General features: G+C 39.8%; 1 protein-coding gene across 5 annotated transcripts in view; it reads left to right on the top strand.

The window, feature by feature from the left end:
• The first annotated feature begins 528 nt into the window (after positions 1-528).
• The window catches only part of DACH1 (dachshund family transcription factor 1), a 470,395-nt gene continuing 453,126 nt past the window's right edge, over positions 529-17,797 (top strand). For all 5 annotated transcript variants that reach the window (XR_005592968.1, XM_039520998.1, XM_039520997.1 and 2 more), the window contains exon 1: positions 529-1,656. Coding sequence is in view for 4 of the 5 variants with exons in the window: in XM_039520998.1 (XP_039376932.1) it covers positions 917-1,656 (740 nt within the window). In the remaining variant the exon portion in view is untranslated. The remainder of the gene's footprint in view (positions 1,657-17,797) is intronic.

Raw genomic sequence — 17,797 nt, 5'->3', positions numbered from 1 at the left:
GCCCTAGTGATCATTATTATGCTCTTTCTGGAATCTTATTAACTTCCATCCCTGCCATTCGGCGTGTTTGTTGTATTGAGAAAAATAATCCGGGTTTGAGTGTTTCTGTTTTTTCAAATAAATGTGCTACTCGTAAAATAAATAGCCCCTCGTAAGGCGTGGGGCCGAGTAAATCCCCGCCCCTCTCTCCCAGTCCCCGTTTCTGTGTGATGAGAAAGAGGCAGCGAATGCCTGTCGGAAAAACTTGGGTACGTTCTTGGTTCTCTGTCCAGTGTGTGGACAAGCTTGGAAGTGTTTGGAAAATTACATCTCGTCTCTGTTGAGATGAAACATGAACCCTATAATCTAACGGTTCCTGGAGGAGAGGAGGAGGAAGAGGGATCTCACTCTCTCTCCGTTTCTTTGCTCCGGGTTCCTGGTTGGATAATTTGGGTTAATACTAGTGAGTGAGGCTTTTGCTGCTTCAAAGGGTATTTCAAGTTGCCGGAGCTCCTCCCCTCTGCACCGTGTGACAACAACAACTCGCCCGGAGAGCTAGAGAGCGAGCGAGCAGCGAGCAGCAGCAGCCAGCACTTTTCAGCTCATTTTCTCTCTGTCATTCCCCTCTCAATCTTTGATCCATGTACTTGCCAGAGAGAACCGAAGTCCTTCAAACCTCCCCCTTTTCACCTTCATCTTTAACTTGGTGCTAGAGCAAGGACCACAAAACAAACCACCCTCCCCCCTTCCCCTAAACCCCAACGCTACCGCCCGCAGCGGACTTCTCATTCCCCACTTGCGGGACACTTTGTGCGTTTCTCTCTCTCACTCTTCCCCCTTCTCGGCGACAGCTGTTTTGGGATCTCCCCCCATCCTCCCCCGACCCTCTTTTTGTCCGTGCGGCAACTTTTTTCCCCCCCCCTTCGTATATGTGACCATGGCCGTACCGGCTGCTTTGATCCCTCCGACCCAGCTGGTCCCCCCTCCACCTCCGATCTCAACTTCTGCCGCCTGCACCACCACTACCACCACCTCGTCGGCCACCTCGTCTCCGTCTCCTTCCATCGCTCCCCCGCCAGCCTCTTCGGGGACGAACCTATTCCGGCCGGAGCCCATCGCAGCGGCGGCGGCGGCGGCGGCCACAGTCACCTCCACCACCAGCAGCGGAGGAGGCAGCAGCAGCAGCAGCAGCAGCAGCAACGGAGGAGGCGGCGGCGGCGGCAACAATTGCAGCCCCAGCCTGGGCACCAGCAGCAGCAGCAGCAGCAGCGCAGGCGGCGGCGGCGGCACCTCCACCCCCAGCGCTAGCACCGCTAACAGCAGCAGCCTGCCGGGCAAGCCGGTGTACTCGACCCCGTCCCCGGTGGAGAACACCCCCCAGAATAATGAGTGCAAGATGGTGGATCTGAGGGGGGCCAAGGTGGCCTCTTTCACCGTGGAGGGCTGCGAGCTCATCTGCCTGCCCCAGGCTTTCGACCTCTTCCTGAAGCACTTGGTCGGGGGCTTGCACACCGTCTACACCAAGCTGAAGCGGCTGGAGATCACGCCCGTGGTGTGCAACGTGGAGCAGGTCCGGATCCTGAGGGGGCTGGGGGCCATCCAGCCCGGCGTGAACCGCTGCAAACTCATCTCCAGGAAGGATTTCGAGACCCTCTACAACGACTGCACCAACGCAAGGTAAAGACCCCCCCTCACACACACACACACACACACACACACACACACACACACACAGCCTCTAACCTCCCCTCCCCCCGCCTCTGTCCCACCCTCACACATGCAGCCCTGACACACCGCCCGGGCAATCCCTGCGCCTCTGCCTGGTGGTGCCGCTGGGCCAGCCCCAAAGCAACCTGTCCTCTTCCCCGCCGCGGCCGCACGAACTGACCCCCTCCAGGCTCCCTCCAGCCCCGAGCGCACGGGGAATGGGGGCCAGAAAGGTGCGGGGGAGGGGAGGGGAGAGACGGTTCTTTCCTCAGCCCCTTTCCAGTGTCAGCCTCCCCCGCCCCCAGCGCTGTGCGCCTCTCGCCCCCCAGGCTGACCGGGCACGAGCAAGGCGCTGGCTGGGGAGGGGCGCAGGAATGGGGCGAGGCGGTGCAAGGGGAGCGCTCAGCGTGATTGCGCTGCCCCCCCAGAGCTGATTTGTATAAACCGCCACCGGGCGCCCGGGAAAGGTGTTGTGGAGCCTGCCTGGGTGGGTGGGGAACGTGAGACTCCCGGGGAGTCGGCGCACACTGACTGGCCCCCGCAGGGCTTTCTCCGAGGGGTGGCCCTGCAGCCAGCCGCCCCAGGCGAGCCACCGCGGGCACAGCGCCGAAAGGGGCGACGCTGGGTGTGTGACAGCCCGCGGCACTCGCCACAGGGGACGGTGGAGGGGAGTTGTAAAGCGCCGGGCCCGTCCTGCTCCGAGTCTCTGGGAAGCAGGTGTGTGAGCGAGGCGAGGGGCCCGGAGTAGGTGGCTCGGGAGGCAGAAGTGTGGAGGGGATTTGGCAGGGCTGAATCAGAGTGCGGCGCATCTTCCTAACAATAATGCGCGAATCACGCCTGGGAAGGGAGGGCAGCATTACAGCTCGGGACAGAGCGCAGGACACACTCCCACACGTCAAGACACTCAAACAAAGGCAGCCAGTGATAATCTAAAGTTGGCGCAACCGTGGGGGGAAAAACTGACAAAAGAGGAAATTCCTCTTGAAATAACAGCTTGCTTAAAAACGGCGAGTGAAAGAATGGGGCTGTTACCACTAAATCTGTCTGATTAGGAAAGGGAGGCAACGGGAATTAAACAACTGCTGTGAGCTAAAGAGCAGAGGGTTTGGAAGCTTCTTCACTTCATCCACGCCCCCGTTGGTTTCTGGGGTGGAGGGGGGGGGGTCTGCTGGTTTGAAACGGCTCCGGAGCTTGGTGGGAAACTTTACAGAGTAGCTCAGCTTTGCCATTAAAGAGTCTGTAAGCAGAGTCTCTCTCTTGTCAGCTGATATTTTCATTAAACGCAAACAGACTCTTCCAACTCATAATTTGGGTTTCGCTTTTTTCCTTGTGAGATTTTAAGATACAGCAGCAGCAACACGTGGGGAATTAACCCCCGATGAGACTTTGTTCATTCCATTTTGTAATGACTGGGTGTGAGTCTATTTTTTTTCTCTCTCTCTCTCTCTCCTTGAATTAGTTCTGGGTAGTAGCTGGACTCATTATCCGAGGCCAAGGCAAAGAAAAACACTTATTCGGGCCTTTATTTCTAGCTTGATTATTGAAGTTTTCGAATATTCAGGGGAGCAGGACAAACATACCCAGGAACAACTTTAGAACATTAATGTACCTGTGTAACTACTTTGGTCATGTGTTAGGTACTAGACATTGTTTGTGGTGGAGTTTGTAAATGAAGTTTGTAAATGAAGAAGAATAAAAGGTAGTGTTAGGATGCCTGTCCTGTCTATGTATTGAAAAAGACTGATGTCAAAATTTATATCAGCTTTATTTTTGTGACTAAGTCCTTCCACTTTTGCAAGTTGTAACTCGATTTGTGAACATGGCTAAAACATAGGCTGGTCATGTCAACACTGCAAAATTGACTGTGTTTCAACAGTGTCAGGGGACTGCTGTGTTGTAATCCAACATAGTAGGAATTACAGTATAGACAGGAATGAGCAGACCTGGCCCTTAAAGAACAGTATTGTAGCAGACTTATTTATGTATCCATTAACCAAATAACATAATTGAAAGGACTTACAGTATGTATGCCAGTTGCTGTATGTACAAGTGAAGCATGGTGTTTCAGTGAGTTTTGATCAAGCTTAAATTTCATCTTCAGTACACACAACTGTATTTATTTCACAGTGTCTTTCCTTGGACATGTTTTAATATGATTTTTCTTTCATTTCAAATGGTTTATTTTTAATTAAGTTGTATCTTTACAGACTATAGTGATATTAGAATAGTTAGATAGCATTGAAATAAATTGGCCCTTTCAGGCTAGCAGTTGCAGTACACTTTATCTGAATGATGTTTCATATTTCAAGAGGGAAAACTTACTTTTGAGATAAAAAATGTAAGTGTAAATCTTACAGATTGTTATACTCCCAACATCCAAAATATTTTATCCATATATTTGTACCATAGTCAGTTGACACACTGGGGTAACATTAATTCTTTTTTTTTTTTAGATGATGCTAACAGCTTAGTCAGGGGTAATACATTATTTAATCAAATGTGCATTTCAATACAGCTATTAATTTATTGTGGAAAATACCACATTTGGCTTATCTACATATTTTGATTCATTAGTTATCAATTGCTATGAAAAACATTATAATTTATCTAAAATTAACCTTAATCTTTATAGATGGTAACCGTTTGGTTGAAAAGATATTAAATTATATTTATTACTTCTTACCCTAAGTAAACTAAACTCTTAAGATCTGAAAAGTTTTTATGAGTGTTAGTTCAAAATGTACCATTTTAACTGCAGTGGCAACTATATTTAAAAATCAATAAAGCATCAGGGAATTTTCTTTTGAATACTTAGAAGTCAGTTAGCAAAATGAATTGGTTCCTGTGTTTGTCTGTTTGATTCTAATAATTATAATAATTAAAGAACCTTTTTACTAAATTAGTTCTCTGTATCAGTGGAACATAAGTCTTCTAATGTGGGGACTGATTTTTCTTTCCCATTCACACTGATCTTTGCATCTGTCTTTTCCATATAAAGCTCTGGTCACCAGACAGAAATTTCAGGAAGTAGCAATCAAGGCATCTATGCAACACTAGGAGGAAGTGGGGTTGGCATGGATAGGAGACTCTCAGGAGATGATAGATAGCCAGATGCCAAACTAAAAGGCAAAAATGTAAAAAAGATTGTAAGTTGTTAGAGACCAATTTTTTTCAGTTATATATGAAACAAGCCCTAGTACATTATTCATAAGATGTTATCTATGTAGGATTTATAGGTTGGTACCCACTGATCCTTGACTGTTTCCGGTCTCTTGTGTCCCAGAGCACTTGTGGAATTTTGCCGCACTGGTCCCCTCCACGGAGCCTTGTATTGACTTTAATAGGCTTTGGATCAGGTCCCATTTGAATAGAGAGGAAAGGCATGCTTTCTTCTTTCCCCCATCCTGTGGCCAGTATATGATAATCTTTTCTGGTACTTGGAGATGCTATTGACTGAGTTAATTGACATTCACACTGAAAATGGAGAATTATTATTGATTGATAGTAATTTTTAAAAATATGACAAATGACATTACTGCTTTTGAATACAGAATATCACTAGGATAGAGGATTAAATAATTTTTGTCTAATACCTGTCCTCCATTGCAATAATTCGAGTCTACATTTGTTAGCTTTTGTTTCTTTCACATCACATGGAACTAACATGTAGTTGTTTACAGAATTTTGCACTAATGCAGGATTTTCCTATTTGTCTTTATTAAAATATGTATTCAAACTAAATAGGTTACCATAGCCCATATGTATTTCATATGAGCCAGGCAACACGTCACAGCATAGCACACCACAAGTCATTTCTAATTAATAAAATCCATGTTTAGAAGTTTACTCGTGTTGTGATATATTTCCAGGATATTATGCAGAAGTTGAATATTTGTAGTTTTTATAAACAAAGAAGATTTCTGGAAGGCCAGAAGATAAGTTATATTAACTATATATTCAAGGTGAGACTAAAAGGTTGGGAGATATTATCTCAAAACTTTAAAAAAAATATTTTTATCCAGTTCAGTCTTTATCAGTTGGTAAAAATTATAACTTGAAAGTGAGTTTTGTGAAATATAATAATAATTGTCATACCAGATCAGACCATTCATACCTTTAATCTGGTACTCAGTCTCTGATAGTAGCCTATTCTTCCCCACCAATGTACCTAGCCAGTTGTGCATGGTGGGTGTGTTTGGTGAGTGGTGATCATGGGGGAAATTCCTTCCTGATCTGTCCAGGTGATTAGCTTATGTCCTGAAGCATGCAGTTTGATTAACCCCATCATTATGTTAGCTGAAAGAGCTGGACATTTTGTTAGTGATCATAGAATTATACAGTTTTTTTTTTTTTTTTACAAATCTTTTACAGACAGAGTTTCATATGCTTTGGCAGTTCATTAGTTATTTAGTAATCATTATTAAGAGAACTAAACAGGAATAATGAACATATGGAAGCACACTGAGATACACTTGCATGTTTGCCAGTAAGTGATTTTAGTTCTTGCTTTTATAAACTGTTGTCTTTCTCTTTGTCTTCTGTAAAATTCCCAGATTCTAATCTTACTGTTTTGTTATAGGTAAGAAATAGTTATAGCTAAATTACGAAATATAATCTGCAAACTTTCTTAAGCAATTTAATTAAAATAGAAATATTCTTGTTATGGTAAATGAAAAGTTTAAGTAAAGATTTAATACTTATTAGTTAAATATTCATGCATAATGCCCTCTATTAGTTAAAATCTCATTTTCAATATGCCTGTGGATGTTACTTTGAGTAAAGTATAGTCAAACAGACCTTATTGACCTTATTTAATACTTGTGTGTGTAGCTAGCTTTTGTAAATTAGCCTAACATATATTCGGAATTGTTGTTAGAAAAAAGTTATTGTCTGAATACCATTTAATATTTCTCCTGTCTTTCCGGGTTTTGTTACTAAGTTATTCCAAACAGTTGTTTTTGTCTATCAGTGTGATACATCATCTGAAGTACACTCTAGATGAAACATGGAATTTAAGAATGCATGTCTTGTAACATGCAATAAAAATGAAGAATGAATATTTTTATACACTACATTGTAGTTTCATATTTTTATCCTTTATTTCTGGAACTATATTATTGATATATGAAATTATTATAGAGATGTCTGGTACAGGTAAGTCTCCATCAGCCTTTCCAGTATAACCTCTTCATGTAAGAGTTTTATAACTTAGCTGCTAAGATTAACTCCAGGCTGAAGTTTGGCATTCACAGTCTCAGACTGAAAATGTCCTGTTTTATAAAAATTACCAGAACCAATCCACAAAAAGCCCAAAACATACAGTGTGTCTGCCTATTTTAATCCATATAACTGGTTCTATTGGTTTTAGATTTGTTTTGTTCTTTTACAACTTAAATGTGGATTGTTTTAAAAACAACATTTTGGGCATCTGGTTTATATTCTGAGTTAATTCCATTCATTGTTTTAAAATAGTTAAGTTATTAACCTTTTGCAAATTATGTACTGCACATGAGCAGTAATTTTTTCAATAATCTTTAAATGTGAATACTGTAACAGCACCATAATTTGGACTGACATAATATGAATTGACAGTAAATTTCTAGTTGCCTAAATATGTATTTAAATGATAGAGCAGAAAAATTATCTGCAAAAAGCTATTATGAGCCAGAGAGTTAATTCATATATACATAATTTCTACAATGTGCATTATGGAGGAATGTTTCTTTTTTTCATTGTCATTTTAATTTGTTTAAAAAAATCTCACTGCAATTCACAACAAAATCTCTCTGTTTAAAATAAAGGCAAGTGTATGATTTCAAGTGATAAAAGCCAGAAGATTGACTCTAATGAGTAACTTCATTCTTAACTCCTCTTGTTCTGCTTATTTATCTAATATGGTTCTCTGCCAGGGGCATCTTATAACAATTTCTGATATTTTATGTCATAAGCAGTACAGTATATTGGAAAAGAAGTGTGGTCTCTTAAATATGGAATTTCATCATTAATTGAATTCCTCTACTTTCGTCATTTTAAGCCACACAATGATTTTTTATTTTTGATGGATGAAAAGGAAAGGTGTACTCCTCTTCTTCCTGAACATAGTGCGAGTTTTCTTATTGTCTGTGGTCAGAGAAGGATCAGGTTTTGTTTGTACAGTTGGGGCCCAATCCAGCAGCCCTTACTCACATGAACAAGCCCACTGAAGCCAATAAAACTGCTTGCATGAGTGAGGTCTGCAGAACGGGGCCCATCATGTATGTTTTTTTGCTTTTAAATATGTTTCTGAGGTTTAAAATGTAGAATTGACATCCCTACTTTAATATGGCAAGTACAGTATCTGACGCTGCAAAATTATAGTGTAGATTTTTTTAAACCTTATATAAGTGGATTGTTAATTAAAAGTTTATGGTAATAATTGTTTTGATTTAATAAATATTTTTCAGTTTTGAGCATGCAGTTGCTAATATCTCGCACCCCTGAAAAGAAACCTACATACTCTCTTTTTATGGTTAGCAGTATGGTTAGCTATATATCTTTCTAATTAATATGCAGTTGTGTTCCCATTCAAAGAATGAGAACTAATCAACTATTGTAAATATTTTGTTGTATCTGATGTATAATTTTTAACTTGTCTGAGAAGATGAAACTGTTTTAAAATAGGAGAGAAAAAAGTTATATTTTTTGTTTAAAAATATCAAACATTGAAATTTTATGTATATTGCAAGGTTGAAATCATTTGTCTATCTAAAATCCAGAAACAGTAGATCAGGTGCAATTATTATTTCCTGGTGTACCTCACTGCAGTAATTGGGAGTTCTCTTCCATTAACATCAGAAGGTGTTTCAGTCACGAACTTTTATTCATCCTTAGGCCTCTTGAAATTAGTCAAATTGCTAAATTCTGCCAATATGCATGGTAGTTTTTCCTTCTGATCCAAGTCAAGCTTGGATCTGAGCTGGGCTTTCAGGCCAGTTTTGCTTTGCACATTATAAATGTATGTGACTGGAATAAAAGATGCAAAATCCAGCAGATAACTAAAAAGAGCCATCAAGCACCTCCTATTTTATTACTCCTTTTGTTCTTTAAGATGTATGACTAAAGAAGGGTCATAGAGCAGGTGTGTATACTGCACCTTGTTGCCAACTGAGAATAATAGACATCTGAATAGAAATGGGATCATGTTGGTGGGGGAGAAAAAAGGAATTGTTAACTCAGACTGCTACAAACATTGTCATGCCATTGACAGCCACGTTTGTTATATCATGGTGTCATGATTGAAATGTATAACTCTGAATAGAATGAATCTCATGAGTTAGTGTCCTTGTAAAAATTGTGTAATGGTAAAGTACTGGGAGAAAATAAACGTGCATTTTACACATTTGAACAACAAGCTTGTTGTTTAAAAAGCATATCTCAGAATATGCTTGATATTTATGTATTGTGGCATAATGTTTCTTACTGGATAGTAATTTTGAATAGCTTACTTTTGGGAAATATTTTTCTATGTACAGAGCAGTTTATAATCACAAATCATATTGTTGCACAAACCAAATACTGGGTAGGGATCACATAGAATGATTAATATCTAATTACATATCTTTTAACCTTGATTCCAGGGGGTGCCAGAAACTTTCTAGTGATTGTGCTGTTTCTAATAAAAAGTTAATTGGTGATTTTTCTTGAGGAAAAAACCCCAATAACAAAATTACTGTATTTTTTAAAAAAATGTGTAAACAATATATTTAATCTATAATAAATCTAGCTTTGTTCTTTAACAAATTAGTTTAAATGTTCTTTAAAATGTATCACAGAATAAGTCACTTTGAATTGCAATCTTTCAAATTTAGATGAAATGTAAAATTAATATTTTTTTTTACTTAATACACTCTAATAACTGGAAATAGTATTTTGGAATTTCAAGTATTTAACCTGAATGAATTGCATTGTTTGTGGTCTGATGCTATGAAAAGTGGTTTATTTTGTTATAGAGGTTCATCTATAGAAAACATCTGTTTAAATGTAAAACAACCCCCCAAAAAACGGTGTCTCCAGTTCTGCAATTTACACTTAATTGACATGCTTAACTTTGAAAATATGAGCTGTCTCATTGCATTCAACCATTCTACTCACATGCTTAAAGTTAAGCACTTACATAAATCTTTGTAGGATCAGGGTCTATACTAAAAAATCACCTGAAATATTGTATACAAACATGTCAGAGTATATTGTTTTTGCATTTGTGGTGGCAATTACAAAATATTTTGCATTATTTAGTGTCTTGTAAATGAACAGCTGAATGTCATTGTACAGGTTAGTCCTGCTAAATTCTTTTAGAGCTAGAGTGGAATAGAACTCAAATAGCCAATGATAAAAGAAGAAAAAAATAACTTTGTACAGTTACTAAGATGATCAGCACTTACACAGGTAGAAAAGTCATAATATGAGCTATGCCTTTTACATATTATACATTCCCTGCTCCCCTACCCTGTTTCACAAGAACGGCTGTTAGAGTTCTGAGGATTCTTCTGATTTTCTGTGTTTTAACCCTTCATCTTCAAGGCCCTATAAACAGCCACAGTTCTTCCAGTTAAGATGATGCTTTTTGGAGTCGTTCATCATTTCTCTAGAGATTGCTCTTGAACAACACGAGGCTCTGCTTACCCCTAAGCACTAATGTCACAATTCTGTTCTAATTCAAGTCAGAGATTTACCATTGATTTCAATAGGAAAAGGCTTTGGTCTTAAGCTGATATTCATAACCTTTACCAGGTCTGGTAAAGATGAATATTTCTGAAACTTAAAATGCGAGTAATTTCATAGTGATTTAACATTATCTTACGTATATCACATGGATGATGTGCAGTTCCGTTGATTCCAATGAAAACTAACCTGCTAGGATTTATTTTATAATGTGACCTACAAAAATATTATGACAAACCCACACATACAGTAGTGCCATCTTTGGAAAAAAATCATTATTCTCTCTTTTTATGCCATTGTTTTGGTTATGGTGGGGCCAGGAATAGAAACACAAAGAAAATTAGATTTAAATAAAAGCTAAAATAATGCCAGAGTTCTGATTTTTAAACTGTTATTAGAACATTCCCTGTTAAATCTACCACATGGGACTAGATCCTGATTTCAGTCACACCAGTGTCAGTCTGGAGTGACTCCACTGTAGGTAATAAAGTTATTCCAGATTGATACTGGCTGATCTATCTGGAATCAGACTTTTGCCCTATAATTAATTGTTTTGTACTTTGATTTACAGAAAATATTATGATACATTAGGATAATTTGAGGTCTAGCCTTAACTTGGAATTGCTTTAATTTTGTTTTATTATAAGCTTAATTGTAAGGTCACAGTAGTTAAAATATAGCTAAGTGCAAGTATAAGATACACTTTTTAGAAGTAATAATGCAAATATGTTAACATAGAAATTTCAGAGCATGTAGCTGTGTGAATTATAGGAAAAGCAAACAAACTAATACATTTCATAACATTGTTTGCTATGGTAGGTCATCAGTGAAATATTTAGATGTTGAGATTAAAAATCTTAGTTTGACTACACCTCATGGCACAATCCATGGGAGGGGTAAAGACCAGGAAAATTTCAAAAGGATTCCTCTGCTGAGTTTCTTCTACATTATTCCACTGGAGTAGAGGAGGTGGTGAAGTTTGTCATTCCATGGGATGAGTTTTAGGGCGTGCCCCCAAACTGAGTGGATGCATGGTTTACAAAGGAGACCAGGGCCATTTTTTACAGGTCTGGTATCTTTGCTCTGGCTCTGTAGCCCTAGTATTTTTCCCTGCATCCCAGTCTCGAAGTGTGCTACCAGGAGCTCCCCACTGAACTCCCTCTTGAAGAGAGATTGCCATCAAAGAGACGTTCCATAGGCAATATGGTATAGCTTGTATTACATTTCACAGGTAGTTTCCATCCATATGGGCTGGTGTGGAATGAAGTGCAGTACACTTTCTGGCATGCTGTACAGATGTGAACCCTGCAGAGTGCCTCCATCTGTTATGCAGTAGAGGATGACTGCAAAGAGGTGGCTCACACCCTCTTTTACCTTGGTTCAGGAGATCCTCAGGCAGTTTTAGAGGGTGCAATCTGATCCAGGATAATTCGTATTACTAATTTATGCAGTAATTTGTAACTCTCTTTTAAAACATCTGATAGCGGTTGAGTTGAATTGAAATCAGGTACTTTGACAACAACATTTTGGCAAATCCTGGAATTTTGGGTGGTGAAGGAAAGCATGGCCTCTGTGAAACCACTTTGTTGTTCCTGAAAATGTAGGTATGCATAAATCACAGGCAGAGTGGACTATTGTGTGGTTATTAGATCATGGGACTGGGATTAGGGAGACCTGGACACAAGGCCGTTTCAACTAAATCTTGGGTTCCTTGTGAAGATGTTTTAAATGGCTCTTCCTTTCCTTACTGCAGGGCACAAGATTTAAATGTAGATTTCTTCTTTTGTGCCAAGCTATGGAAATTGTGAGGATTCAATCTTAAGCGGGGGAAGGATAAGGAATGTACAGAACTGGTTGGTGGCTCTTGAAGGGATCAGGAGGATAGTGGTTAGATATTTTTCTTGCTAAACAGGTAGAGCTACCATACAAAGTTAGAGAGCCTCCAAAGAGCTCAGATTATCATTCCAGAGCTCTCAGCATGAAGCATTTCATACTCCAGACCACATAGCACTGGAACATAAGAATAAACATTGTACTACTGTGATGGGGTTTTCCAGGGGGCAACCTGAACTGTGGGACCACTGAACCCTGTGTTCCACCAACCTGGGCTCCCTCTCATACTGTGATTCTGTTGAAAAACTACAAACCTCTGGAAGGTACTGTACTTACACAGACCTCCACAGGCAGGTACACACCCAATTGCATCACATGTATGCTTCTCCCAGCCACTCATGAACCAGCAATAGAAAGGCTCCAGTGAATCCCACCCAGTTCTGCTGCCTTGAACCCCAGAACTATACAATCTTGCCCTGGTCAGAAGCATGACCAGTGAAGTTCATTACCCAGTCCACTCCTCCCTTGATGTGCAGAGGGCACACACTAGCCTTTGTAAACTGAGCTGAGATTTTCCAAGCACTTCAACCAAAATGCAGGGTTTAGGTAAAATATAAAACAGGTTTATTAAGTATAGAAAGATAGATATTAAGTGATTATACATAGTAAGGATAGAGATCAAAGTTGGTTACCTAAGAAATAAAATACATTTGCAGTCTAAGTTCTATAAACTAAACAGGATTTGAATCAAGCTGTGTCTCACTCTGATAGATGGTACAAACAGGTCATAGAACTTCAGTACACACACAGTACAACTGTCCTCCAACCTCCTCCCCCTCCCCCGTTCAAAGTCTTTGTCCTCCAGATGTGTTTTGATGACGTCACTTCCCCTCTTTTATAGTTCTAGATCTTTGCTTGTGACATGGGGTGTTCCCAACCTCACAGTATATTTCAGTAACACATACAGAGGAAAAACTTCATAACTTACTTACGATAGCAGTACAATTAAAAAGGATATTAATGTTCAACAGATCGAGACTTTTAAAATGATACCTCACAAAGCATACTTTGTACAAAACATATAGTTATATGACAGTGGTGAATATGGGGGTTCCTGCATGCTGCTTTGAGGCACAGAGTTCCACAACTACAATTTCAGCTTATCCCTGGAGGTATGGGGCCTTTGTGGCATTGGGCCCTCTACAGCTGCAAGTTTGCTAGCACTGTCTAAACTTGCCCTGCTGAGTTCTCTCCTCAGTTCTGCCACTGACTCCATATGTTACTTAAAGCATGTTCCTTTAACGCAATGTATCTCATTTTACCTACCCATAATATTAGGATAATACTTACAATGATATGGTGAAGGATAATAAAATATTTTTTGTAAAATTCTTTATGAAGGATGCTTCACATGTGCTAAATATACTAAAATAGTGATAACGTGTGTAAAACACTTTGGCGTCTAAACTTAGTTTATAAAGAACACCATCAGCTAAAACCATTGGCATTGTTGGGTGATAAGTCATCTGTTCTTTGGTTGATTATGCTATTTTTGAAAGAAGAATATAGATAATTTATTTTATAGAGCTAGAAAATGCATTCTCATTGGCAATGGTAGGTTATAGGTAACACTGCTCTACAGCCAAAATGCTTCCGAAATAAATGTAGTCAAACTTTACTAATTCTGGGTCACTGAGAACGAAAATGATGCTTAAAATTGTTGATTGGCTCTAGTTTTCAAGATATGTTATTGGGTCAGTATATACGACCCTTGACTTGGGAATAGCGGAGGATAAGTGAGTTATAAAGAGAAGGGATCTCAATTTAAACCAGAAATGACTAAAATACATCTTTGACTGGATCTATGAATAAATCTATGACTGGGTTTGGACAGTATTTGCTTTTTAGGCAAAACAATGAATGATGCAATCTGAGCTGGTATTGCATCATACATGATATGAATTGCATCATATTATTCCTAGAAGTCATGGATGATGCAATCATAACAAAGCTTACATCACTCTGCTGAAAAAATGCCCTATATCAGCTCTAGGAATCATACAGTGTCGTGCTCTCTTATTTGTCAGTGTTTGATTTTGCAAAGGGACACATTTCTATTTAGCCAAAGTGAGCAGAGATGCCTCGTACTTGTGTGAACAGTGCAGATAACTTCTGCTATGTTTGTGGTGAAGTGACTTTTGCATCACAAAAGCGCATTATAACCACTATGGTTAAGAAAGCCTATCACCTTTATTTTGGCTGCAAAATTGGAGATCAGGACAAGAGGTGGGCCCCACACATATGCTGCAACACTTGTGCAACAAGTCTTCGCCAGTGGTTGAACGGGAAAAGGAAATCTATGCCTTTTGCAGTGAGCCAACAGATCATACCAGCAATTGTTACTTCTGCATGGTGCCTCCAGTTGGGAAAGGTGTGTCAAAGAAGAAAAAGTGGACTGTGCATTATCCAAACATTCCATCAGCTATACGCCCAGTAGCCCACGGAGAAGGACTGCCGGTTCCTGATGCACCAGAATCATTCTCACTTGAGTCAGACGAGGAAGAGGAAGAGGATGAAACTTCTGGTCCTGAACCATCAATGTCACAGGACCCACATTTTCTCCCATCCTCCTCCTCTGAACCACACCTCATAACACAAAGTGAACTGAATGACCTTGTCAGGGATTTGGAACTACCCAAGAGTAAGGCAGAGCTGTTGGGCTCCAGACTACAGCAGTGGAATCTCCTGGCAGGTGATGTTAGGGTTTCCATGTTCCGTGACCGTCAAAAGGATCTTGTCCCATTCTTCTTCATGGAAGATGATCTTGTAGCCTGCAACAACATCGATGGTGTGATGGCAGCCCTCAACATCGTTCACGATCCAGATGAGTGGAGACTGTTCATTGATTCATTGAAGATGAGTCTTAAAGCTGTTTTACTGCATAATGGCAATGTTTTGCCATCAATTCCAGTTGGTCATGCAGTCCATATGAAGGAAACCTAGGACAACATGAAACAACTTTTGAGGTGCATAAACTATGACCAACATCAGTGGCAGCTTTGTGGCGATTTGAAGGTTGTTGCTCTCTTGCTTGGTCTGCAGACTGGATACACAAAGTACTGCCGTTTTCTCTGCGAATGGGATAGTCGTGCAAGAGATTCCCACTACATCAAGAAAGATTGGCCACTCCGACAGTCATTGGAGCCTGGGAGGAAAAGTGTTCAGCATCCACCACTTGTTGAATCAAGGAAGATTTTGTTACCACCCTTACACATCAAGCTGGGTCTGATGAAGAACTTTGTCAAGGCCATTGACAAAACACAAGCAGCTTTCAAGTACCTTCATGGAAAATTTCCAAGGTTAAGTGAAGCTAAGATAAAGGAAGGTGTCTTTGTTGGTCCTCAGATTCGTGAACTTCTTCGAGATGTTGCATTTGACCATGCACTGCGTGGCAAGGAAAAGACGGCATGGAAAGCCTTCCAGTTAGTGGCAATAAATTTTCTCGGAAACAACAAGGCAGACAACTACAGGTTGTTGGTGGAAAACCTCCTCAAGGCATACAAAAGCCTTGGTTGCAACATGTCACTAAAGATACCTTTTTTGCACTCTCATCTAGATTTTTTTCCACCGAACTGCGGAGCAGTGAGCGACGAGCACGGCGAGCAATTTCACCAGGACATTGCAACAATGGAGAAACACTGTCAGGGCAAATGGAGCCCATCAATGCTTGCAGACTATTGCTGGACAGTGACAAGAGATGCTCCATTTAATTATAAGAGACAAGCCGAGTAGACACTGAATAGGACTAAACTATGTACATAATAGTTTTTTGCCTTTTGTTTCATAATAAATTTTATTTATATAACCCTTTTGCTGGTTTTTAAAGTGTTACATAAACAGGACAGGTGAAATATTATCATGTAAAGCAACCATAAATACATGAAAAGACCTAGGTTTACAATTTATGATTAAAACTCTACTATCTACACAATATACATAGACATAAAATGTAAAAACTTAAATATCTTAGAAACAGTAGCCAATCAGTTGTTTTAATTGTCATATTGAATTCAGCACATCAAAATACATAACAAATAGCTCATTTTATCTCTGAAGCAGACGACTTCTCAAAAATTGTAGACCAGTGTAATAATAATTTTAGATATTTTGTGAATTCTTGTCTTTCTTTCCGAAAAGTGTATTGTGATCTCTCTTCTGCTAAGCTAATTGTTTCCTTTCACAATCCAAGATGCATGCAGATTTGAACTTGTAGCCAAGAACAGTGCTGCTGTGCTTCAAATTGCCAAAAGACCCCAAGGGACAGAAACTTGACCTGCTTTTATGAAACCATAGAATTACATTTATACAGGTTACCCCATGGGAAAGAAATGAACTGATCTCAATTCATTCCTAAATATTGGAGCTTTATGGGTCAAATTTGATTCCCTGCCCCACTGCCCAACACCTGGTTGTCTACTAACTGTAGTCAGTGGATATTTTTAGAAACTTGCTTTACATTAGGCATGTATAATGTTTCTAATGTTTAACAATTTAGTTTCCAGTATTTTCATACTTTACAGGATCTAATGATACCTTGATATAAATTGCAAAAAGTTTAAGACTACAGAATATATTCACTACATGCTTACAAAGCACATTTAATCCAACATTGAAATCACCTTGAAACTGGATTTATTTAACAAAGTGCTCTGTTCAGCCTAAATTTGTCTCCATGACTATTATCTCACAAAGGCTCTGCAAACCTTCCAGAGTCTACAACTGTGGAAACTATTTCCTATTCCAAGGCAATCTTTCCCACTTGGAAGAAATTATTCAATGCTGAAATTGGCCTAAAGTGACTGAACAAGTCTAGCTATTTTTAGGCAGAGTCACAGATTTGGGCCCTGTTCATCTAGGAGACTGTCTCTCTTGTCATGCTCTGTCCCAACAGTTGAGATCAGCTGGAACCCCTGAGCTGATGGTCCCTAGCTTTGTATGTCCTTGAACCGGGAACAGAGCACGGTCTGTGGAGCTATCAGCCTTCACCTGCAAGCTGTCCTAGGTTTTTTCTAAATGCCATGGTTTCAGTAAGAAGTGTTACATGCTAAGAAATAGAAGTTGTGATATATTGGAATTGCCCTTCCTGACCAGCTCTACCACTCCCAAATATGGAGATGAGACTTGGTTGCTTGCACACTAGTTGAACTTTTCTCTATGGTCAATATTAATTAGTCCATGGATTTTCCGGTCTGGTTCTGATGATATAGTATATCTCTAAGACTATTTTTCAGGGCTACTTTTTCATTTGACTAGGATAGTGCGGGGCAGGGAAGTCACAGATCTCTCAGTTTCATTCTGAATCTTTGATGTGAACTAGAAAAGGCCAGTTAGTTGGTCATTTTATAGTAGACCCGTAAAAGTGATCATAATGATACACAAACCTTATTTTTCTCCATATTTCTCAGAAGTCAGTCTTCTCACTTTTTTTCTGATATTTTAAGTTTTTACTGATGCCATCATCTGCTTTGGCTACTATGAAGAGTTGATACTTTGTGTGATTACAGGTAGCCAGAGATTT

This window comes from Mauremys reevesii, linkage group 1 (genome assembly GCF_016161935.1).
Source record: "Mauremys reevesii isolate NIE-2019 linkage group 1, ASM1616193v1, whole genome shotgun sequence".
NCBI classification, from domain to species: Eukaryota; Metazoa; Chordata; order Testudines; family Geoemydidae; genus Mauremys; species Mauremys reevesii.
Note: the sequence above shows the minus strand (reverse complement) of the source record. Positions and strands in the feature narration are given on the sequence as shown.